The sequence below is a fragment of the Schistocerca serialis genome, chromosome 12 (assembly GCF_023864345.2).
Source record: "Schistocerca serialis cubense isolate TAMUIC-IGC-003099 chromosome 12, iqSchSeri2.2, whole genome shotgun sequence".
In the NCBI taxonomy this organism is placed as follows: domain Eukaryota; kingdom Metazoa; phylum Arthropoda; class Insecta; order Orthoptera; family Acrididae; genus Schistocerca; species Schistocerca serialis.
Genome location: NC_064649.1, coordinates 137,797,081 through 137,822,271, shown reverse-complemented (window position 1 = coordinate 137,822,271; position 25,191 = coordinate 137,797,081). Strand labels below are relative to the sequence as shown.

Sequence of the window (25,191 nt, the reverse complement as noted above, 5' to 3'; positions counted from 1 at the left end):
TAACAGATTTCTGCGCTTTGTTTTCCAGAATTAATCGGCGTACTGAGTTTTGCTAATCATGGCAGATAAAATTGAAATTGCTAGGTAATGTGTGTTGTGTGACCGATTGCAGGCTATATTGCTCACAACATTGCCGGTGATGTATCTGTCGTGTGTGGGACGCTTAATCGACTCATCGCTGAGGAAACATTTTGTTGTGTTAGATTAACAGCGTGAGAGGTCACGTATAAGTGATGCCCACTGTTATAAATTACGTATAACCGAAATGAAATACATCATTAAGCAATGCCGACTATGGCATCTGACCTTTGGCGCACAGTATGATCTGAATGCAAAATGAATCACATGTCAGCAGCTCGTCTTCAAGCGATCGCTACCAGAAATGAAGGAAATGTGGTAGCACTGTACTGGTATTAAGGATACTAACTGGAATGGCACAAAGGCGATAAGGCACGCCATCCTTATTTTACGATACGTAAGCAGAAAAAACAATTTCGAAAGGCATTTCGGTCCCTGAATTACGCAGCTATGATTTAAAAAGCCAATTAGCGTTCTGTCGTAAGCAGATGATAAACTCTCGCTTCCGAGTCCACCTGTCAGCTACCAGCAATGACATCATATCTAAGTCAAAGTCGCTACTCACAAGGGAAATTCCCCGTCACATCCCCCTCAGATTTAGTGGTAAGAGAGCACACTGGACAGCCAGTCAAAAACTGGACACATTCGGAGTTTGAAAACGGGAAGAAAATGTACTGAACTGTGAAAATAGAAGAAGCGAAATAGAAACAGTGGATGGTTTTCCAGTGTAACGACAAGTGCCGCCACGACTATCACGAACGAAAGAGCAGAGATGGCCGTGAGAGGACGTCAGCCAATAGAACGCTGACGAACGCATCTACAGGCGCCTAAAGCTAGCGAAATGAGGGATGCTCAACTACCGGACCTACCGATAGATGGCTCTACCAGCTGATCACTATCGTCTGTATTGCCCGCCATATTTGAATTTGCCAAGAAGTTTCTCTCGGTCTGTACGGTGTATAAGGAATTACGGATTATCGAAATGGTGATTTCTTGTTCTGCTTTCAATTGTACGAAGCGATGGAGTAAGGAAAGTGACTTACCATTTCACAGGTAATAGGACTACCGATACAATACGACAACAATACAGACTTAGTCCGTTTGCTAATTCGATGTTTTTGAACAGGTTTCCTCTAAAGCACCCAGAGCTGCTGAAGAAGTGGATTACTTCCGTGACGCGGAAAGATTTTAAACCTACGTCTTGCAGTTTTCTTTGCGGAAACCTTTTCCGACAAGATGATTACGTAGTGAGCCCTGGAATGTGGAAGAAACGTCTCAGACCCGAAGCAGTGCCATCAGTTTTTGGCTTTCCGACACATTTGATGCCGCCAAATAAACAGCCACGACGACATGTTAGGATTTTGAGTGACAACGATGCTTCTCCATTTGAGGTAGCTTATTAATTTCCTTGCTATGTGTGTGCTTTTGACTTTTGTGAATTTATTTCGTACGGACACAAATGGGCTACATAGGTCTAAGCAATGTTGTAATACACTTCCATATTTTTGTTTTTAGTGTTCTGTCCTGGAATCCGTGCTTGATTTGCCCTCTGCAGAAGCTAGTGATTGCGTGGAGAATGTTGTCAATGAGAATTCTTCCGTGGAAAGCAAGTCCCATTTATCCAATGCAGAAGCTGCGAATTGTGTCGAAAACGTTAGTATAAGGATGTTTTCACACCCCCAAAGTTTTCTTATAATATTTTTTCATCAAGCCTTGAGTTATTTCAATCATATATAACGAAATTATTTCTTTATTTCAGAGTGCAGTTGGTTCTCAAGTAATTGATTGTGGTATACAGTCGAAAGTAGAAATGGAAGACAAGGCGACCGAAACTTGCAATTTTTTCTCAGACATTGTTCACGAATTAAAACGTAAACTGAACTGTGTCTGAGAAAAACTTCGAAGAAGAGAGAAGAAAGTGTTTTCCATGGATAACATCATAAGTTCATTGAAGGAGAAGGGGCATCTTCCTGAGAAGTTACATAACTTCCTCAATCATCAGAAAGGAACACAAGTGGAATTAGTGTGCAATTTAGTGGACAACTCTCTCTTGTCAAAGGGTAATAGATACACAACAAATGTGAAAATGTTTGCGATGACTGTGTACTTTTATTCACCAGCAGCATATGAATACCTGCAAAAATTAATGCCTCTGACCCGTAAATCAATGATTTCCAAATGGGTGGCAAGTGTCGACTGTGAAACTGGCTTCTTAAAAGATGTTTTTAAGTACGTTGATTCGAACCCAATTGTAAGGGACCAGTTCAGCGATTCATGTCTAATTGTAGACAGTGTGGCAATTAGGAAGCAAGTAGTTTGGGACCAAGGAACTAAGCAATACACAGGTTTTTTAGAGTTTGGTGGGGAAGTGCCTCAGTCAAAAGAAGTAATAGAGGCATCTGAGGCTCTGGTTTTCATGCTTGTCTCTATTAAAGGCAAATTTATATGCCCGATTGCATATTTCTTTATCAACGGTGTACAGGCAAATAATCAGGCCACACTGATAAAATCCGCTTTAGAGAGGCTGCATAGTTCTGGCATTAGGGTTTGGTGTGTTACATGTGATGGCTGCAAGGTAAATATAAGCACTTTACGTACACTTGGCTGTACTTTAAATTTTTCCAAGGGTGATTTTAAAAGCTACAATGTATATTGTATCTTGGACATGTCATGTGATTAAGTTTGCCAGAAATACTCTAGCAGAAGTATCTGCTATTGAGTCTCCAACTGGCATTATTAGATGGCATTTCATTGAGCAATTGAACAAGGTACAACAAGAAGAAGGTATGACATTTGCCAACAAACTATCAGGACAACATATAAGTTATGTAAATGGAAAAATGAATGTTTCATTAGCTCCACAGACTTTGAGTTCTAGTGTGGCAGATAGTATAGTGTTTTTTGAGGAGGGCTGGTGATCCAAATATTAAAGGAAGTGAAGCAAAAGTAGAATTTTTGTGTAACATTGATAGGATTTTTGATATTCTGAACTCCAGAAATCCATTAGGTAAAGGGTATAAGAGCCCCCTGAGACTTGACAACAAATCTTATTGGCTTGGTATTTAAAATAGAATTAAAAAAAATGATTCAAATGGCTCTGAGCACTATGGGACTTAACATCTATGGTCATCAGTCCCCTAGAACGACTTAAACCTGACTAACCTAAGGACATCACACAACACCCAGTCAACACGTTGGTATTTTCAGACACACTGAAAATTATATCAAAAGCTTAAAAATCATTGGTGTTCCATTGCTGCTCCATGCAAGAAATACTTTTGCTTTTGGGATAATTTTCATAGCTCTGACAAGTATGCTTCGTGTTGAATCTCCTTTGAAGTATTTGCTAAGATATAAACTGTCACAAGACCACATAGAGCTTTTTTTCCCCTGCATTCGGTCCAGATGTGGTTGGAACAACAATCCAAATGCATACCAGTTCAAATGTGCCATGAGAAAGTTGCTCTTGGGTAACAGTGTCACTGCAATGAATGGGAATTGCTCAAATTTTAATGTGTGTTGTTTGCCACCTGTTTATGATTTTCATGCAAGAAAGCATGTAGTAGAAAGTGATGAAAGTGCTGCAGAAAATGAAGTAGAGGAGTGGTGTGCACTTCTTGATGATAAGATTAAGTTCTCATTTCACAAGTAAAACATACTCTATTATATTGCAGGGTATGTGTCATTGCGCCTTTCAAGGTAGATCACATGCAAAGACTGTCGTCACATACTGAAGCCACCAGTAGTTAAATCTGCATTAGAATGTGATTCTCTCTATGCTTTTCCCAATATGGCCAGTAAAAATGCATTTGTAAATTTTGTTAACCGGGGAAAACTGGTTAAAACAAGTGACTGCGTGTACTCTGTTGTAGAATACTCAGAAACTGTTTCAGATGTTTGTGATTGCTGGGGATATGCGACAGAAATATATACAGGCCAAGATTTTGCATTGTGTTAAAAATAAATTTGTAGATTACCCATTTCTTGCTCTTGGTCATGATTACCATTATGAAATTAGGATTGAGGACTTACATCAGACTCAACTTGTTTGTAAGATTGCATCCCTATACTCCTGAATACGCTTAAAAACATGTGGAAAAAAAAGCCTGCTGAGAAAATTTTAAACAACAAATCAAGTATAAGGCAGACATTAAATAAACTCGTATTGTTTAATCATGTATAGTGCTCAAATTGGAAAAATTATGTAACGGGACATTCTATGCAGATGGGTGCGACATTTTGACAGATTTTTTAAAACTATTTTGTCCGTAGAGTTGTTGTTGTGTAATGATGAACTTCAAAATATGAATCACATTGAAGTAAAATTAAGTCTTTACGTCCTGTGTAGATATTGTAAAAAAATTATAATTGTTTATTATATAAGCTTATTTTAAGATGTTTGGTGTTACAAAATATGCACTTGCATTAAAAACGGGTGATTTGTGTGAAATTAATGAAAAAAAAAAGTTCTGAGACTTATTTGACAGATGGCTTTCAGTGTGAGAAAATATTTCCCTCAATAATTACGTTAACTTGAATTTTTCACTTCAAGAAAACAGTTTAATCACAGGATGGGTGTGATCTAATGGAGTATGCAGTGGCCCTATGTTTCAAACAGTAATGTTTGTGGATACTCTGCAACATAAGAGCAATAAAATTGTTACTCTATTAATTCTTGTTTTAATACTTCCTATAATGAACACAATGTTCCAGTTGATCATAAGCATTCTTATTACTTTATAACCATTCTACAATAAGGGGGCCTGAGTCAGGCAAAACCTGTCTTTATTTTGCTAGGATGTCTTTCTATTATATTTTCCTGTGTTGAGGGGGGGGGGGGGGGGAAGAATGCAAATAATCATATAAAATTATCTTTCTAGCACTACAAAGTACGTAATACAGTGATTACAGGTACACCCGGAAATCTAGGAAATTTCAGTATTCATGTTACATGCCTAATTTTCATCAACATTTACCTTAATTATACGGTTACATTTGTTGCTGATTTGAACTGTGTACTACATGTTAAAAAGATTTTGTTTGGTCATAGTAATAAAAGCATTTCATTTTGTTAGTTCATATGTCCCATACGGAACTGAAATTATCAAGTTATGATGACAAAGGAAGGAAATAACATTAAGGAATCTTACTTCACAGAAATTATGTAACAATGGTTACACTTTTTGCTAGTTAACTTTAACATAAGCCATTTGGTTTCCATTAAGAGTGATAGCAGTTGCATGAGTCACGTAAAGAACAAAGTTTCCCATAGGGAACTAAAGTATTTTACGTTTGAGTTATTGCAGACCCAAAGTATTGTGATCTTCATATTTCTATTTAAAAAAGTTTGTAACTCAAATCCACAGACATTTTGGAATCTGTACATACATGTGTGTAGCAAGGTACTTTTCATGTGCCATGTGGAACCTTTAATTTTCTGGTTTAAATATAGTTTATTTCATGAATTACCTTTAATACCAGCACTGTCTGAATGCATTATTTACCATTTAGAAGAAGAAATACTAGTGTACAGAATAACAATCCTCATGAAAAATGCGAGAGATTGTTCTGTACAGAACTTGGAATGGCTCTTTATCAATAGCAGGTAAAAAAGAAGGCTTCTATTAAATGTTCAAAGAAACCAGTCAGTACCTCTTAATTCACGATAGAGGGGATACAGTAATAAAACAATTTACTTTTTTCAGAATTTCTGCTAAGTATTAAAAGTGTGAAGACCTATTCAATTAGTATTTGCTTTACCAATAACCTGTAGTACAAGCACACGTATAAGCAGATAATTATGGGAGTCAAGAATTATGTTAAAATTAAAGATACTGACTGTTATTACTTGCTCACAAAGCATTGTAGTTGCTGTACAGTTTATGCTGTATGTGGTGTACCCAATGTGATTCCTGGAGGACGTAATATTCTGTTATCCTATGGGAGTGCACTGGTACCACACCTATTGAAAGTACGTTTTGCAGTGGAATAGTTGTATCAGATGTCTGTACCAGAAAACAAATCTCCACTGTGACACCCTCATGTTGTTGGTATGATATTAGCTATTATTACAGGAATACTCTTCACATGGAGGAGGAAGCATAGTGAGATTTTCTTTTTCATCATTTCCAACATTGTACACAACTTTCTTGCACTTTTATGTTATCACATTTTTCCCTTCATAATCGAAAAGAGAGAGGGGAAAAAAAATGTAAGCGAGCTTCATAAAAACTGAAAACTCTACTTGCATCATTTGTTATTTTCAAAATGTTACTCTCTATCCAAATACTGTTCTATTTCTTCCAACCAATTTTGAATTTCTCAGGTTATTACATATTATTTACTGTACTTTGTCCACCAATACTTCTGTTGTTACCAGATAGTTTGTAATGTGGCACTACCTTTGTGCCACTGCTATTGGCTAGTGTACTCTTGCAGATACGAAAATCGACTGGACTAGAATATCCTGTCAGTATAGGACAAATTCAGACAATATGGAACTTTTTACACTAAATTTGCAATATAATGTCACCCTTGTCTCACACAGATTGTAGCAGCCATTGGGGTGCCTGTCTGGCCAGCTTCTGTAGCTTTCACTTTCAGGTTTGTTTTTTGCTTGGGCCGTATACTGACAACTAGTCATTCCAGTGATTGACACCATGTCAAAGACTGGAACCAAGATTCACAGAAATAGAATTCTATGGTTGTAATTCAAAGTGTAATTAATTTTGCTCACTGACATGTTTTGAATTCAATTTTAAAATTGTTTGGGTGTCAGACTGGAAAATTAGAGTTTTAAGACACCCCAACCTTAAAATTAACAGCTGTGATCGAGGTTATTTTCAACAAGTCCCTTCACTTCCTAGATCATCATGGATCAGTCCAATATAATATTATTACTAGACTTAACTTCCAAATGATACAAGTCATGCATTTACGAGGAGCCTTCACGTTGGGCTTTGTGTTTGTCTCATTTAAATGTATTTCTTGTCTCGTATCAAAGAGTGAAGCACTGTTAAAAACTGGTGCTTCTACCATATCACTCAGTTTAAATACACCGTGTCATGTACAGGCGTTAATAAAATCATGGCATTTAAATTACTGATCAAACAGAGAGCCAAATTCGTAAGTGCATGTTGCAATTACAGTGTCAGCATATATGTAGATCGGTAATGCATCACTGCAGATAAAGAAAAAATAACGATTTTTTCCGTTTATACGTAAGTAATACTTTAATAGTTCAGTTGTAATTTCTGTTGTCAGTAAAGATACCCCTAAGCAAACGATGTCAACTTTTTTTCAAGAGACGTCTTCACTGTTGTCCACACTTGATTTTCCGAATTATACCAGCTTCGGCAAGTAAGGTAATTTGTTGACCTCCATTGAATCTTAAATAGTGTTTTAAAACGGGCAAATAAGTAAAGCACTCATAAAATAGTAAACAATTTGTAGATCAGCTTGTCAAACTTTCAAAACACACTCGAATTTAGGAATTTCGTAGCAGAACTGTCACCGTTTTTTCTCGCTAGATTAGAAACACTTCATTATGTTGATGTGTAGATATCTAGAACATCCAATATAAAATACTTATGAGGGTGCAGAACGAAAAACGTTTTCATCCGTGTTTTGACACTTTGTTTTTTGCCAAATTCAGATATGGCGGACACTCAATGATACGGTCTCTTGCCGACACGCGCTACAGCCATCTACCGGTAGGTCCGGTAGTTGAGCATCCCTCATTTCGCTAGCTTTAGACGCCTGTAACGCATCTCTGGGACGACACCGAGACAGCAGCGGCCTCTGTACGGGGAGAATGTAAGCGCCGCGCCGCCTAGCCACGGCGCAGTGGAAGACGAGCCGCGATAACAAACGCTACAGCAGTGACTTATGAACTATATTGTTTTTGCTTGCATTGAAATGGTACAAGGTGTTACAAAAAGGTACGGCCAAACTTTCAGGAAACATTCCTCACACACAAATAAAGAAAAGATGTTACGTGGACATGTGTCCGGAAACGCTTAATTTCCATGTTAGAGCTCATTTTAGTTTCGTCAGTATGTACTGTACTTCCTCGTTTCGACGCCAGTTGGCCCAATTGAAGGAAGGTAATGTTGACTTCGGTGCTTGTGTTGACATCCGACTCATTGCTCTACAGTACCAGTGTCAAGCACATCAGTACGTAGCATCAGCAGATTAGTGTTCATCACGAAGGTGGTTTTGCAGTCAGTGCAATGTTTACAAATGCGGAGTTGGTAGATGCCCATTTGATGTATGGATTAGCACGGGGCAATAGCCGTGGCGCGGTTCGTTTGTATCGAGACAGATTTCCAGAACGAAGGTATCCCGACAGGAAGACGTTCGAAGCAACTGATCGGCGTCTTAGGGAGCACGGAACATTCCAGCCTATGACTCGCGACTGGGGAAGACCTAGAACGCCTACACCTGCAATGGACGAGGCAATTCTGCGTGCAGTTGACGATAACCCTAATGTCAGCGTCAGAGAAGTTGCTGCTGTACAAGGTAACGTTTACCACGTCACTGTATGGAGAGTGATACGGGAGAACCAGTTGTTTCCGTACCATGTACAGCGTGTGCAGGCACTATCAGCAGCTGATTGGCCTCCACAGGTACACTTCTACGAATGGTTCATCCGACAACGTGTCAATCCCCATTTCAGTGCAAATGTTCTCTTTACGGATGAGGCTTCATTCCAACGTGATCAAATTGTAAATTTTCACAACCAACATGTGTGGGCTGACGAGAATCGACACGCAATTGTGCAATCACGTCATCAACACAGATTTTCTGTGAACGTTTGGGCAGGCATTGTTGGTGATGTCTCGATTGAGCCCCTTCTTCTTCCACCTACGCTCAATGGAGTACGTTAACATGATTTCGTGCGGGAACTCTACCTGTGCTGCTAGAACATGTGCCTTTACAAGTACGACACAACATGTGGTTCATGCGCGATGGAGCTCCTGCACATTTCATTTGAAGTGTTCGTACGCTTATCAACAACAGATTCGTTGACCGATGGATTGGTAGAGGCGGACCAATTCCATGGCCTCCACGCTCTCCTGACCTCAACCCTCTTGACTTTCATTTATGAGGGCATTTGAAAGCTCTTGTCTACGCAACCCTGGTACCAAATGTAGAGACTCTTCGTGCTCGTATTGTGGACGGCTGTGATACAACACGCCATTCTCCAGGGCTGCATCAGCCCATCAGGGATTCCATGCGACGGAGGGTGGATGCATGTATCCTCGCTAACGGAGGACATTTTGAACATTTCCTGTAACAAAGATTTTTAAGTCACGCTGGTACGTTCTGTTGCTGTGTGTTTCCATTCCACGATTAATGGGATTTGAAGAGAAGTAATAAAATGAGCTCTAACATGGAAAGTAAGCGTTTCCGGAAACATCTCCACATAACATATTTTCTTTCTTTATGTGTGAGGAATGTTTCCTGAAAGTTTGGCCGTACCTTTTTGTAACACCCGCATGACGCCATTTGCTTTCGACACGCCTTTGTGAATACGCAAAGTTAAGTACAGGGTGTCAAAATGAGGTTCCAACACATTAATATCCTATATCTTTCTCATTTCAGATGGTGGACCTGTGAATCCTGAAGGAGCAGACAGAGCAACTCAACAAGTTTGTGGTGTGCAAATTTGATGCGCCAAGTGGCCGTAGTGGAGCTGCAATCAATTATTTTAGCCAAATGGAGGATGTGAAGGAGCGTGGACAAGTGGTCTGGTGGTATGCAGAGACAAAATCGGCGACCCAAGCGCAAAGAAACTATCGTCGAGTTTACAACAAAGCGCCCCCGTCGTTCAAGACTATAAAGAAGTGGTGTGATCAGATTTTGGCTACTGGGAGTGTTGCGAAAGGGCAAGGTGGTGGTAAGCCTGGGATCAAAATGGTTCAAATGGCTCTGAGCACTATGCGGCTTAACTTCTGAGGTCATCAGTCGCCTAGAACTTAGAACTACTTAAACGTAACTAACCTAAGGACATCACACACATCCATGCCCGTGGCAGGATTCGAACCTGCGACCGTAGCGGACACGCGGTTCCAAGCTGAAGCGCCTAGAACCGCACGGCCACTGCGGCCGGCGAAATCGATTATAGACTTGATATTCTTCGCGCTACCAGTGGCGCCCACGTTCCAGTGTACTGAACCGTCCACCTGTGTATGATAACTTGATTACCTACTGTATGATTTCCCTGTATTTGTTCGTCAATAAATTGTGTTTCCTGTCAGATTTTATGAGTTCAAATGTTGGAGTCTTATTGTGGACACCCTTTTGTCATTTGAGCTTACTGTATTAAAACTCCATTAATACGATTTGCTTGAATTGTTGTCTAGCGATCCGAGAAAACAACTACCTGGGCATCCTACATCAGACGAGTGGCCAGACACAACAAATGGTCCGAGCTTAACAAGTGCAACACAAAGCAGCGTGGGCGAGCAATCGTCTCGTGGTTAAGTCGGCATGGTGGCTCAGCGTGTTCGGTTAGAGGGTTAGCTGCCCTGGGTAATAAAAATAACTGAGTAAATGGATCAACAAGGGTGTCATGGGACATATGCCCCGAACAATTGCAACAAATAATAACGAACAAAATGAGATAAAAAGAAGGTGGACATGATGTTAGACAATCAAGCAGTGAACTGTGTTCAACCCCCCCCCCCCCCCCTCCCGGCCACAAACTTTTTTTTTTAAGCTTTTCGCGTTATTCAAATTCGTGTCTGTATCATCGTGCAACGTCCATTTGCAACAGTGAGGTGTAAGGAAGGGTCCTAGAATGATAGTTGATTCTGTGTAACTACTTTATTAGCAGCCGAAAGGAAGTGGCTTTCAAATGGGAACCGCAAGCATTTGATGACAAGGAGATAAGTCAACCGAATCCCCAGTGGAAAACACGTCTGGTGTGTTAGACACAGCATTCGTGACAGTATGTGTGTCATGTGATATGAATCTCTTACCGACACACCTAGTTCGTACGCTTGGTAAGTGAGTGAGATATCCCTCCTTGCCCAGTTTAGGTGTTGGTATGAATGTGAACGTGACCACTCCTAAGGAAATGATGAAAACATAACAGTTTGTCACATAAGCTGCAACAAATGAATGCAACAGATCGCTACTCACACAGTTTCTCTGAGATGACGGAAAAGAAGGTAACAACAGAAAAATGAAACATACATGTGTGAAACAAATTGAACCACTGAGAACCATAACCGTCGTTCATTTTGAGATTGTGGCATGTATGTGTTGTGTACATAGTTCCGCGTAGTCAGCGCATACACAATTTTCCCACTAGAGCGCGCACCGCAAAGCACAACAGCGCAGCGCTCGTCCGTCTCCCCACTACGAGATGGCGCTGCCATAGAGACGGACCAAATTCTGCTTCCGCCGATCTGCGTATTAATATGTAACGCAGCCAATGAGATTGCTGCTAACGTAGAACCTTTACTCCTCGCGGATCACACTCGCGCAGTGATACATGAATGCGCGAAGTATTATAACGAGTGTACAGACCTCCAATTAGTCAGTCTGCATTTGTCTGCACCAGCCTGTACCAGTCTGTACTAGTTCTACATTTGTCTGTACCAGTCTATAGTCAAGTTTCAGTCTGCGCCTAATAAGATTACCATAGCCATGAAGACAAATGTATCTACATCTACATCTATACTCCGCGAGCCACCTTACGGTGTGTGGCGGAGAGTACTTATTGTACCACTATCTGATCCCCCCTTCCCTGTTCCATTCACGAATTGTGCGTGGGAAGAACGACTGCTTGTAAGTCTCCGTATTTGCTCTAATTTCTCGGATCTTTTCGTTGTGATCATTACGCGAGATATATGTGGGCGGTAGTAATATGTTGCCCATCTCTTCCCGGAATGTGCTCTCTCGTAATTTCGATAATAAACCTCTCCGTATTGCGTAACGCCTTTCTTGAAGTGTCCGCCAATGGAGCTTGTTCAGCATCTCCGTAACGCTCTCGCGCTGACTAAATGTCCCCATGACGAATCGCGCTGCTTTTCGCTGGATCATGTCTATCTCTTCTATTAATCCAACCTGGTAAGGGTCCCATACTGATGAGCAATACTCAAGAATCGGACGAACAAGCGTTTTGTAAGCTACTTCTTTCGTCGATGAGTCACATTTTCTTAGAATTCTTCCTATGAATCTGAACCTGGCGCCTGCTTTTCCCACTATTTGTTTTACGTGATCATTCCACTTCAGATCGCTCCGGATAGTAACTCCTAAGTATTTTACGGTCGTTACCGCTTCCAATGATTTACCACCTATGGCATAATCGTACTGGAATGGATTTCTGCCCCTATGTATACGCATTATATTACATTTATCTACGTTTAGGGAAAGCTGCCAGCTGTCGCACCATGCATTAATCCTCTGCAGGTCCTCCTGGAGTACGTACGAGTCTTCTGATGTTGCTACTTTCTTGTAGACAACCGTGTCATCTGCAAATAGCCTCACGGAGCTACCGATGTTGTCAACTAAGTCATTTATGTATATTGTAAACAATAAAGGTCCTATCACGCTTCCCTGCGGTACTCCCGAAATTACCTTATAGACACTATTGTCAAGTATCAGAGATATATGTGAGAATAAGATTAACGTTCCAATACCAAAGGAACTTCAGATTGTCAATTGTAAATAGCATCCAGAACCAAGTTAAGTAATTTTTATGCATGTTATTATTTTAATAAATGTGTGTGAAAATAATCAAGTTCTGTTTAAAGCTGGTCACCGTCAATCTGCTACTCTAAGCGTGCAAGTGGCATTTCTATCGTCTGACCTAACAGCAAAAGATAAACACGCCACGATAAGACCACGAGACATATTGCGGACACTCGCCTACTTCGTTAGAGCGACAAGTCAAATAATCTGATGGTGTGTGTACTGAAAGTCTTACAGTGCGCACACCACAGTATGCATGCTCCTGACATCTGTTGATCTTATAGTGAACCACCTTTGTCCATGCTGTACATCTGCACTACACTGGTATATATGAACATTTGCGAAAAGCTGTCTCGCCGGTTTCTCTGATATTCACTTCCATGATGGCCTGAGGCACAAATTTTCATTGCTGCAGTAATGCTGTCCGGCTACAATGACGCCCATTTCTTCATAAAATCTGGAACCTCGTGGAGAGAAGCCCGACCATAAAATCTCATTCCTTGGTTTCAGCATTCTAGTTTGTAAAATGGGCGTTCAGGCTTTTAGAGTCTTTGAGAATGTTACCGACTCCACTGCCAAACTGATGTTCGTCGTAACAATTTACTTTTAAGAAATTTTGCAATGAACAAGTTCTCAACAGGTTTCCATGAACTGTTGATTAAAGTAACGTAACCTAAATTGGGCAAGGAGGCATATCTCACTCACTCACAGGCGTTCAAATTAGGTTTGTTGGTAAGAGATTCCTGTCATATGACACATGTATTGTCTCTAATGCCGTGTACGACACACCAGAATTGTTTTCTGGTGGAGGGTTCGGTTGACTTGTCTCCTTGTCATCAAACACTTGCAGTTCCCATTCGAAAGGCAATTTCTTTCGGCTGCTAATAGAGTAGTTGTACAGGATCAACTGTCATTATAGGTCCGTTCCTTACACCTCGCTGTTGCAAACGTACGTTGCACCACGATACAGACACAAATTTGAACACAGCGAACAGGTAAAGAAACAATCGTTTGTGGCCGGGGGGCTTGAACACGGCCCGCTTGCTTGATTATCAAACACAGTGTATACTTTTTTTGAATCTCATTTTGTTCGTTGGAATCGTAGGAGGGCACCAATTTCTTCAAATCACATTGAGGGGGGACGAAAATTCGCTATTTCTCCAGTCTGTAGATGCCTTGCAAAATATAGTGCACCAATACGTAGGTAGAAGGCAAATACCAACCTTGAAACACGAATACTCAAGAAAATACCATAACAAACTTGAAACACATAGGCTCAACAGAACTACTAGATTTCGTGCCTAAAGTGAACAGACAGTTTTATCTGAACCTCAATCCAAAGAATGTGCTTAATGAAAACGATGATAACAGGGATCTGAAGTGTTGGGACAGGTCACAACTATGTGCATTAAGTGTCTGTACTTATGTTCTGATTCTAGTTTTACATTAGTTACAAACTACACTACAGTTAAAAGACGCCATTACCTCTATTAGATTAATAATAATAATAATAATAATAATAATAATAATAATAATAGAAGTACTCAAAGAGTATGCAAAACAAATAAGGCTAGAGATCACCTTCCAAAAAACAGAGTTCTTCTGCACGAAATTAAACATACTGAATTTAAACACAAAACATGGCAACATGAACAGAGTATAACATTTTAAATACCTCGGGGAAGTGCTCGAACCAACAGGAAAGGAGAAAATCACGCAGAACACCAGGTTACTGAAGACGAAGAGAGCCTTACACAAAATGCGGGCATCTACAGCAAAAAATGTCTATCCACTTCCGTCAAAATTCGTCTCTACAATACTGTAATCAAACCTGAGGTGTTATACGCCTGCGAGACACTGACGCTACACACCAAGTGTGACCTAGGGAAGATGCTCACACAGGAAAGAAAAATTATCAGGAAAATTATTGGACCAAAACGGTGGATACAGGCTTCACTCTAGAGAAACCACAGAGAAGTTTTCCAACCTAGCGGCGGACATCAGAAAAGGGCAACTAAAATTTCACGGCCACGTCAGCAGACTCGAACAGACCAGACGCACCAACACAATACTCAGATACAAACAGAGGCTCAAAACCACTACACCTTGGATGGCACAAGTCAAAATTGATCTGGAAGAAGCACAGTTTAATTCAGCGGACATCACAGACAAAAGCGTATGTAGACACAAAATACACAATTCGGAAGTAATGTCAGAGAAGACAGCACCTAAAACCGAAAGATCAAAGTGGACCGAAGAAAGGAAGAGGGCCTTTAGCCAACGAATGGAAAAGTACTGGAAGAACAGGAGGAACAAATAGTCATACATGCTTCGCATGGTCAGATAAAGGCCTGTGAGGTGTGTAATAATAAGAATAATAACTATTAAACTATATTAATAGGAAATATGGGATGTTAAAAAAATCACAGCCATGAGACTGGTGGTTTCCCTAGAAATTTTATTTTCACAAATATCTGCTTTTCCCTAAACTTTGCTTATGTGCTTTGGGCCCTTCTGGTTCTCAGTGCCTGAATTATTGTCATATTTTACGCCAGTAATTGAAAGGACCAGAGACTGCCTTTGAAGTTCACTGCAGCATCACACATAGTAAACTCGTAATATTATGGAATAGCAGTAGTTCTTAATAACAAGTATTGAATCTTAGGGGGGTGTGGGTTCTGAAAGGGCACAAACTAAAATCTAACACAACAACTGCAAAATGAAAGAAGTGCTAACTCATAGGAAACGTAAGCTGCCCATAAGCGGGAAAAAAGGAGTAAGCAACAAAGAATTTCTAAAAGAGAAAACACGACACAAGTAGGGAAAAAATAACAAATGTTGGGATTGATAACCAGAAGAGAGCTGTATAGGTCAATTCTAATTGTCGATTCCATTATCGCTTTTTTGTAGTAGAATAGGAAGCGGTACCATATAGGTAAATCCTAAAGATATTAGGGGCCCACGCCTAATGAAAATGGCGTAATAAAGGAACGTGAAGTCGACATTTTGAGCGGTACCACACATGAAAATTCTGAAAGAATGCACTGTAGGATCATGCAGTGGTTCGTTATACGATTCCTGTTTTGGTGCTACTTTCTATACTACTGTTGTTGCTGTAGGTGTGTGCTGTGATTCTTTTGAGAATTGCCATGTATGGTATCACTCTAATTGTTGATTCCGTGTTCCGTTTTATTTCATGATTTTTATTGGCTGTTAATTATTTCTTCAAAAATTTAACTTTTTCGTATCACTCGCTATTTTTCTGTCAGAACGAAAAACATAACTAACGTTGGAATCGACAACTAGACTTCACCTACGGTATAGACAGACAAAAAGTAAATAAATAATCCTAAGAGAAATAACAAACAATGAAAAATCACGAATAATAACGAACCGTGGTATGAAGAACTAGTATTGACCTATATAACTGTCCTCTTAATTGGTGCCTAATATCACTTTCGGCAATCGTGGCACATTCGGAAAAAACAGCCAAATATATGCGAGAAGCAAGATCATATGTACCGGTAATTGCAGACAGTCTCACACGCAAAAATTTAAGCTGTGCTCTTAAGTACCTGGCCAACCGCTGCCTTCGGAAATGGCACCATATTCGGAAACAAGTAGCCATATATACACTCCCGGAAATTGAAATAAGAACACCGTGAATTCATTGTACCAGGAAGGGGAAACTTTATTGACACATTCCTGGGGTCAGATACATCACATGATCACACTGACAGAACCACAGGCACATAGACACAGGCAACAGAGCATGCACAATGTCGGCACTAGTACAGTGTATATCCACCTTTCGCAGCAATGCAGGCTGCTATTCTCCCATGGAGACGATCGTAGAGATGCTGGATGTAGGCCTGTGGAACGGCTTGCCATGCCTTTTCCACCTAGCGCCTCAGTTGGACCAGCGTTCGTGCTGGACGTGCAGACCGCGTGAGACGACGCTTCATCCAGTCCCAAACATGCTCAATGGGGGACAGATCCGGAGATCTTGCTGGCCAGGGTAGTTGACTTACACCTTCTAGAGCACGTTGGATGGCACGGGATACATGCGGACGTGCATTGTCCTGTTGGAACAGCAAGTTCTCTTGCCGGTCTAGGAATGGTAGAACGATGGGTTCGATGACGGTTTGGATGTACCGTGCACTATTCAGTGTCCCCTCGACGATCACCAGTGGTGTACGGCCAGTGTAGGAGATCGCTCCCCACACCATGATGCCGGGTGTTGGCCCTGTGTGCCTCGGTCGTATGCAGTCCTGATTGTGGCGCTCACCTGCACGGCGCCAAACACGCATACGACCATCATTGGCACCAAAGCAGAAGCGACTCTCATCGCTGAAGACGACACGTCTCCATTCGTCCCTCCATTCACGCCTGTCGCGACACCACAGGAGGCGGGCTGCACGATGTTGGGGCGTGAGCGGAAGACGGCCTAACGGTGTGCGGGACCGTAGCCCAGCTTCATGGAGACGGTTGCGAATGGTCCTCGCCGATACCCCAGGAGCAACAGTGTCCCTAATTTGCTGGGAAGTGGCGGTGCGGTCCCCTACGGCACTGCGTACGATCCTACGGTCTTGGCGTGCATCCGTGCGTCGCTGCGGTCCGGTCCCAGGTCGACGGGCACGTGCACCTTCCGCCGACCACTGGCGACAACATCGATGTACTGTGGAGACCTCACGCCCCACGTGTTGAGCAATTCGGCGGTACGTCCACCCGGCCTCCCGCATGCCCACTATACGCCCTCGCTCAAAGTCCGTCAACTGCACATACGGTTCACGTCCACGCTGTCGCGGCATGCTACCAGTGTTAAAGACTGCAATGGAGCTCCGTATGCCACGGCAAACTGGCTGACTCTGACGGCGGCGGTGCACAAATGCTGCGCAGCTAGCGCCATTCGACGGCCAACACCGCGGTTCCTGGTGTGTCCGCTGTGCCGTGCGTGTGATCATTGCTTGTACAGCCCTCTCGCAGTGTCCGGAGCAAATATGGTGGGTCTGACACACCGGTGTCAATGTGTTCTTTTTTCCATTTCCAGGAGTGTATTTAGGAGAAATAAAATTATAAATATGATTGCTACTTGATTCACGACCAGCAACTTAAGCGTTGCACTTAGGTTCCTACCTAACCACAACCTGAGAAATCGCGATATATTTTTGTAATAAACAGCATCATTTACGTCAGTTACGAACACAACCACAGATAAAATTTAATAACAGCCACTTCCATCCTTCGCATCGTAAACTCATGGCGTCCTTCGATCGGGAATCGGACACTAGATTTGACTAAAAATAGAACTTAATGCCTGAAATTCATCTAAAATGCCTTAGAAAGTCTTATAAAACATATTATGTCATACGACAGGGCCAGGGAAAACGTGTTTCACGGCAGCACGACGATGTGCTAAACCTGTCGAATGTTATCTACACGAGTCAATTCAGTGAGCAATCCGCATGGGAATCCTTGCAGGACCGTGTATAATTTGTAGTATTCCGATCTTACTCTAATCACAAAATTTGTGAAGTTAATGGTTCTCCAACACAAGATGCTTAAGACAAACCGTGATAAACAGACTGGATGACCGATTTGCAAAATTAAATTACCTCGAATATAACAGCTGTATTGAAGATCTTCATACCCATTCAACATACGTGATGTGAGAATTAATGTTATGCATCCGAAAAAAAGGTGCAGTCGGTTTAACGCCTGTGTTATGGCTGCCAGTGATAGGCGGAAATCACATGCTGGTTAATGACTTACCAGAGACCGCCACCGTTGCGCGTGCCCCTATTTCACGATTTCTTAAGGTTCTGCTGAATGTGGACAGGACCATTCACGTTGCTCGCATTCGACTCGAATCAAACTGTTGCTAAGAAACGACACGGGACGTCGAAGAGACCCATGTATTGTTGAAAATTGCGTCACGTCGCGATTGCTATTGTTTACTGCAAGACGGTATGTGGACAATTTTCGCCGTATAATTAAAGGAACTGTACACCGATAATAACAGGAGCGTAAATGGGCTGTGGTGTCCGGGTAAATTCCGTCGAGAAAAACATCCTCACAGCCTTACTTCCGGCGGTACCTCATCTAATACATAGCGAAGAGCGAAAGAAGCTGATACACATGCCTAATATCGTGCAGACCCCCGCGAGAATGCAGAAGTGCCGCAACACGACGTGGCATGGACTCGACAAATGTGTGAAGTCGTGCTGAAGGAAATTGACACCATGAATCCTGCAGGGCTGTCCATAAATCCGCAAGAGTACGAGAGGATGGAGATCTCTTCTGAACAGCACGTTGCAAGACATCACAGAAACGCTCAATAATGTTCATGTCTGGAGACTTTGGTGGCCAGCGGAAGTGTTTAAAGTCGGAAGAGTGTTCCTGGAACCACTCTGTTGCAATTCTTGAGTGTGGGGTGTCGCATTGTCCTGCTGGAATTGCCAAAGTCCGTTAGAGTGCACTCTTGACATGAATGGATGCAGGTGATTAGGCAGGATCCGTATGTACGTGTCACCTGCCAGTGTTGCATCTAGACGTATCAGAGTTCCCATGGCTCTCCAACTGTACACGCCCCATACCATTACAAAGCCTCCACCAGCTTGAACAGTCCCCTGTTGACATGCAGGGTCTATGGATTCATGAGGTCGTCTCCATACCCATACACGTCCATCCACTCGATACAGTACAGGTGTGCTCTATACTAAGCTGCTGGAGCAAGAACCGAAATCGAACTCCAGAAGAGGGACGTGCCCCAGACTGGTGGATCAAAGGAGTCATCGAAGAATGAGACATAGAATGGGCGGCCATGCATGGCAGACAAACGACACAGGTTTCTGTTGAGGAGAAAGTTACAGTGGTAGGGCAGTGGTAGCTCGGCAGCTTCAGCATACAGACTCTCAACTGGGCAGGGCAGTGCCTAAATCCTCGCACAAACGAAAAAATTGGCTGACATCGAAATAAGTGTCCAAGGAATAGAAAACAACTGGAATCACTCAACAGAGGTATGTCTATTGGACCTGACGGGATACCAATTCGATTCTACACAGAGTACACGAAAGAACTTGACCCCCCCCACCCCCCACCGCCCCCCCCCACCCCCCTCTAACAGCCGTGTACCGCAAGTCTCTAGAGGAACGGAAGGTTCCAAATGATTGGAAAAGAGCACAGGTAGTCCCAGTATTCAAGAAGGGTCGTCGAGCAGATGCGCAAAACTATAGACCTATGACGTCGATCTGTTGTAGATTTTAGAACATGTTTTTTGCTCGCGTATCATGTGGTTTTTGGAAACCCGGAATCTGCTCAACATGGATTCCGGAAACAGCGATCGTGTGAGACCCAACTCGCTTTGTTTGTTCATGAGACCCAGAAAATATTAGATACAGGCTCCCAGGTAGATGCTATTTTTCTTGACTTCCGGAAGGCGTTCGATACAGTTCCGCACTGTCGCCTGATAAACAATGTAAGAGCCTACGGAATATCAGATCAGCTGTGTGGCTGGATTGAAGAGTTTTTAGCAAACAGAACACAGCATGTTGTTATCAATGGAGAGACATCTAAAGACGTTAAAGTAACCTCTGCGTGCCTCAGGGGAGTGTTACGGGACCATTGCTTTTCACAATGTTTATAAATGACCTAGTAGATAGTGTCGAAGTTCCATGCGGCTTTTCGCGGATGATGCTGTAGTATACAGAGAAGTTGCAGCATTAAAAAACTGTGGCGAAATGCAGGAAGGTCTGCAGCGGATAGGCACTCGGTGCAGGGAGGGGCAACTGATCCTTAACATAGACAAATGTAATGTATTGCGAATACATAGAAAGAAGGATGCTTTATTGTATGATTATACGATAGCGGAACAAACACTGGTAGCAGTTACTGCTGTAAAATATCTGGGAGTATGCGTACGGAAAGATCTGAAGTGGAATGATCATATAAAATTAATTGTTGGTAAGGCGGGTACCAGGTTGAGATTCATTGGGAGAGTCCTTAGGAAATGTAGTCCATCAACAAAGGAGGTGGCTTACAAAACACTCGTTCGACCTATACTTGAGTATTGCTCATCAGTGTGGCGTCCGTACCAGATCGGGTTGACGGAGGAGGTAGAGAAGAACCAAAGAAGAGCGGCGCGTTTCGTCACAGGGTTATATGGTAAGCGTGATAGCGTTACGGAGATGTTTAGCAAACTCAAGTGGCAGATTCTGCAAGAGAGGCGCTCTGCATCGCGGTGTAGCTTGCTCGCCAGGTTTCGAGAGGGTGCGTTTCTGGATGAGATATCGAATATATTGCTTCCCCCTACTTACACCTCCCTAGGAAATCACGAATGTGAAATCAGAGAGATTGGAGCGCGCACGGTGGATTTCCGGCAGTCGTTCTTCCCGCGAACCATACGCGACTGGAACGGGAAAGGGACGTAATGACAGTGGCGCGTAAAGCGCCCACCCCACACACCGTTGGTTGGCTTGCGGAGTATAAATGTAGATGTAGATGTGTAAAAGATGACCATGGCCAAACGCACTCCACGATTGTGGGCAGTATTGAGAGGACATAAGAAGGACGGACCTGCAGATGCATAAACAAAACACGCATAGTCTAGTTTTGAGCGGATAAGGGACCAGTCCAAAGGGGGGAGGGTGGTTCAATCTGCTCCCCAGGAAATACCACTGAGGAACACGAAGGACGTTGAGGGACTGCATACAGTGGGCTGCCAGGTAAGACATGTGGGTGGACCAAGAAAGTGTCCTATCGAGAATGAGTCCCATTCATTTCGTAGTTTTAACGAACGGAAGATCAACAGGCCCATGATGTAAAGACAGTGGAAGGAACCAATTGCGCCTCCAGAAATTCATACAAACGGTTTTGTATGTGGAAAAACGAAAGCCATTGTCGATGCTCCATGAGTAAAGACGATCGAGACAGCGCTGAAGACACCGCTCAATGAGACAGGTCCGTGGAGAAATCCAATAAATGGCAAAATTTTCAACGAAAAGGAAGCCGGAGATGCCATTATAGAATTAACGAGGGTAGGACGTCAAACGGGCCGACTTGGAGCAGGAGAGGCATCACAGAACATTTTAATTTCCAGTTTACAAATAAATTCATAAGACTTTGTCAGCACCACCAGGAAGGATTCAGGATTCACACTCATTGCAGTGGAAGTTCGAAAACATAACAAAATAATTTTTTTACGTGTGAAATTTCATCATTTTTTACACTTACTAATGGCTGCGTTTGTTGCTATAGGTACACTTTTCTTCATAAGTTAGAGAGATTCTTCGATGAATTTTCCACAGCATACATACCATACTTACAGGTGTATGAAACTCTAGCATTTATTAAATTTATGAAAAAACGAATGAGCCGTTGTATTTTAAACATCATGTTTAGAAAAAACACAAATATTATAGTTAATTACCTCAATTTTTACCGTAGTTTTTAATAAACTTGGAAAATTCTAGATTTTCATAGACCTTTAAGTATGGTTTGCATGCTGTGCAAAATTCATCGAAGAATCTCTCTTACTTATGAAGAAAAGTGTACGTATAGCAACAAATACTGCAATTAGTAAGTGAAAAAATGATGAAATTTCGCAAGTAAAAAAATTATTTCGTTATGTTTTCGAACATCCACTGCTAAGAGTGTGAATTCTGATTCAAATGGCTGTGAGCACTATGGGACTTAACATCTGTGGTTATCAGTCCCCTAGAACTTAGAACTACTTAAGCCTAACTAACCTAAGGACATCACACACATCGATGCCCGCGGCAGGATTCGAACCTGCGACCGTAGCAGTCGCCCGGTTCCGGACGGAGCGCCTTAACCGCAAGACCACCGCGGACGGCATGAATTCTGAATCCTTCCTGGTCATGGTCAGAGTGCGTGGGATAACGACGAAAGTGTTCCTGCTGTCGTACGAAATCGCACCCAAGATCGTAACCCCAGGTGAAGGTCCAGTGTGTGTAGCACGTAGGCGGCTTGGTTGCAGGCCTCAACTGGCTCCCTTCTGTCCAACACACGGCCGTCACTTGCACCGAGGCGGAACCGGCTTTCTTTGACAAACACAACATACCTCCACTCTGGCCTCCAATGAGTTCTCGGTTGACACCACTGAGGTTGAAAATGGCGGTGGTTCGGGGTCAGTGCAATAAACTATACAGCGCGTCTGGCTCGGACATGTCCTGAAAGTAACCTATTTGTAACAGTTCGTTGCGTCACTGAGGTGCCAACTGCTGCTCAGATTGCTGCTGCGGATGCAGTATGACGCACCAAAACCATACACTGAACACGATGGTCTTCGTTCTCGGTAGTGCCACGTGGCCGTCTGGAGCACGGTCATCTTGCGACCTTACATTCTGGTTCAAAAGAAAAGAAAAAAAAATAGTTCAAATGGCTCTGAGCACTATGGGACTTAACATCTGAGGTCATCACATCACTCCCTAGAACTTACATCTACTTAAACCTAACTAACCTAAGGACATCACACACATGCATGCCCGAGGCAGGATTCGAACCTGCGACCGTAGCGGTCGCGCGGTTCCAGATTGAAGTGCCTAGAACCGCTCGGCCATATCGGCCGGCTGCACAACAGAAAATGATAGTTTATGACTTTGGCTGAGGTACGCTTGATCACTACAGAAATCCTGTTGCAATATTATTACTGAATTATATTAGTGGATTAAATTGATAAATACGTCTCACTTTCGTTCTGAAATGCTGCCGTTTAAGGTTTATTAGTCCCTGTCACAAATTTTCCCTTTCTCGGCAGGACGATGATCGTGTTTAGTGATCATGACGTTACTCGTATTAAATGATCCTGACGGACTGCTCAAAATCTGCGTTGATTCTGGTACTGCCTTCTGGGTTGTCTTAGTTGAGCAGAAAACGAGTATATGATGTTTACGTATGAAGACAGGAATTTTGTGATTTGGAATGCATACAAAGATATTGTGTAGAGACGTTCCGCCCCATGGTGACTGTTGTAGCACAAAGACACAATAGTGTGGGTATTTCACATTGACCTACATGGCACACCTGCAGTTTACAATTATTGAGAAGAAGTTCTTCTACGTTTATCAGGTCACACGAAAGATAACGATTGTGATCAACAAATATTACAGAGGGACGGTTTGCATTGTGTTGTAACTGTGAGCTAGAGGCGCGATCTGCACTTATTGCCGAGATATCAACTCTGCTGTATATGTATTGAAAGATTCCATCGGGCTTTCAGCAGAGATCGGGAGTATCTGAATACCTGTTCAGGATGGTTGTATGGATCAGTGAACAACTGCTGAGAAAAAGCGGTCACTAAATGAAAGTGACTAGACAGAGCAGGAAGTTTGGATGGAAGTAGAACAGAATTTGTAGGCCAATAATTTTCACCATGTAATCTACAACCACACATTAACATATAAAGTCTCAGAAATGATCACTAAACATAAGGAAACTACTGTTTATTATATTATGGCGCGAAACTACGTAACTGATGGAGACCTGCGTTATATTTGTGAGTTCAAACTTGCAACAGAGGAATCCGATTTTTTTTTTTTTTTAATTGGAGTCGAAACTAATCTTACACCCTGAAAAGGGGTCGGGGGTGAGGGAGCAAAATTAATATATTTCGATCTTAAGAAATACAAACACACAAACACACACACACACACACACACACACACACACACACACATGCGAGCGTGTGTACGTGTTCGCATGCGCGCTCGTATACGCTGTCAAAAAAGGAACACATGAAACTTTTTCGCAACCTGATAACGAATAATTTGCATTTATTGAATATAATGTCAAGACTGACTAAACGCATTCTAGAGAAAACACTTCACGGAACTATTGCACCAGTTGAGAGGTACTAAACGTACAAGGCAGTTAGCACCATTAACAGAATGTTTGCAAGTTACGACCATTAGCTTGTCAGACAGTACATTATGTACGTAAAACTATGGAGCAGCGACATTAAAAACATCCGCAGCTAGTTTGTCATTATTCCAGGCCACTGACAACCGAAAGAAACAGCATTTCAGTACCGTAGGTATTTTGCCTATGGGGTTATCGTGATGGAAATGAATCTCGCAGAAGCTCCAGAAAACGAGAAACTGCATGCAGTTCGACCACGTAAATTTCTCATATATGTTGACAAGTCCAATGACAACACAACAACCTCCTCGAAGAACACAAACATCACACATTTTCGTAAGTATCTATGAGAACAATCGCTACTGATTACGCGTCACTCTCATTCTGCGCTACAAAAGTTAATTATCTCTTACCTTATCGCCAAGAGAACTTTATGCTGGATGCTGGAAACCGAAAATAAAAGCTTCTGTTATAGAACTCTTGTATAGAATACTCGAAGCTCCGAATCTGCCTCGTGTGTAACTGTCGAAG

At 42.2% G+C, this 25,191-nt stretch overlaps 1 protein-coding gene across 1 annotated transcript in view; it reads left to right on the top strand.

The window, feature by feature from the left end:
- Positions 1-952: 952 nt before the first annotated feature.
- The window catches only part of LOC126428307 (THAP domain-containing protein 1-like), a 414,425-nt gene continuing 390,186 nt past the window's right edge, over positions 953-25,191 (top strand). The window contains exons 1-4 of the mRNA XM_050090234.1: positions 953-1,131; positions 1,205-1,469; positions 1,594-1,731; positions 1,838-2,113. Coding sequence (XP_049946191.1) covers positions 1,061-1,131; positions 1,205-1,469; positions 1,594-1,731; positions 1,838-1,969 — 606 coding nt within the window. The 5' untranslated portion in view covers positions 953-1,060 and the 3' untranslated portion in view covers positions 1,970-2,113. The remainder of the gene's footprint in view (positions 1,132-1,204; positions 1,470-1,593; positions 1,732-1,837; positions 2,114-25,191) is intronic.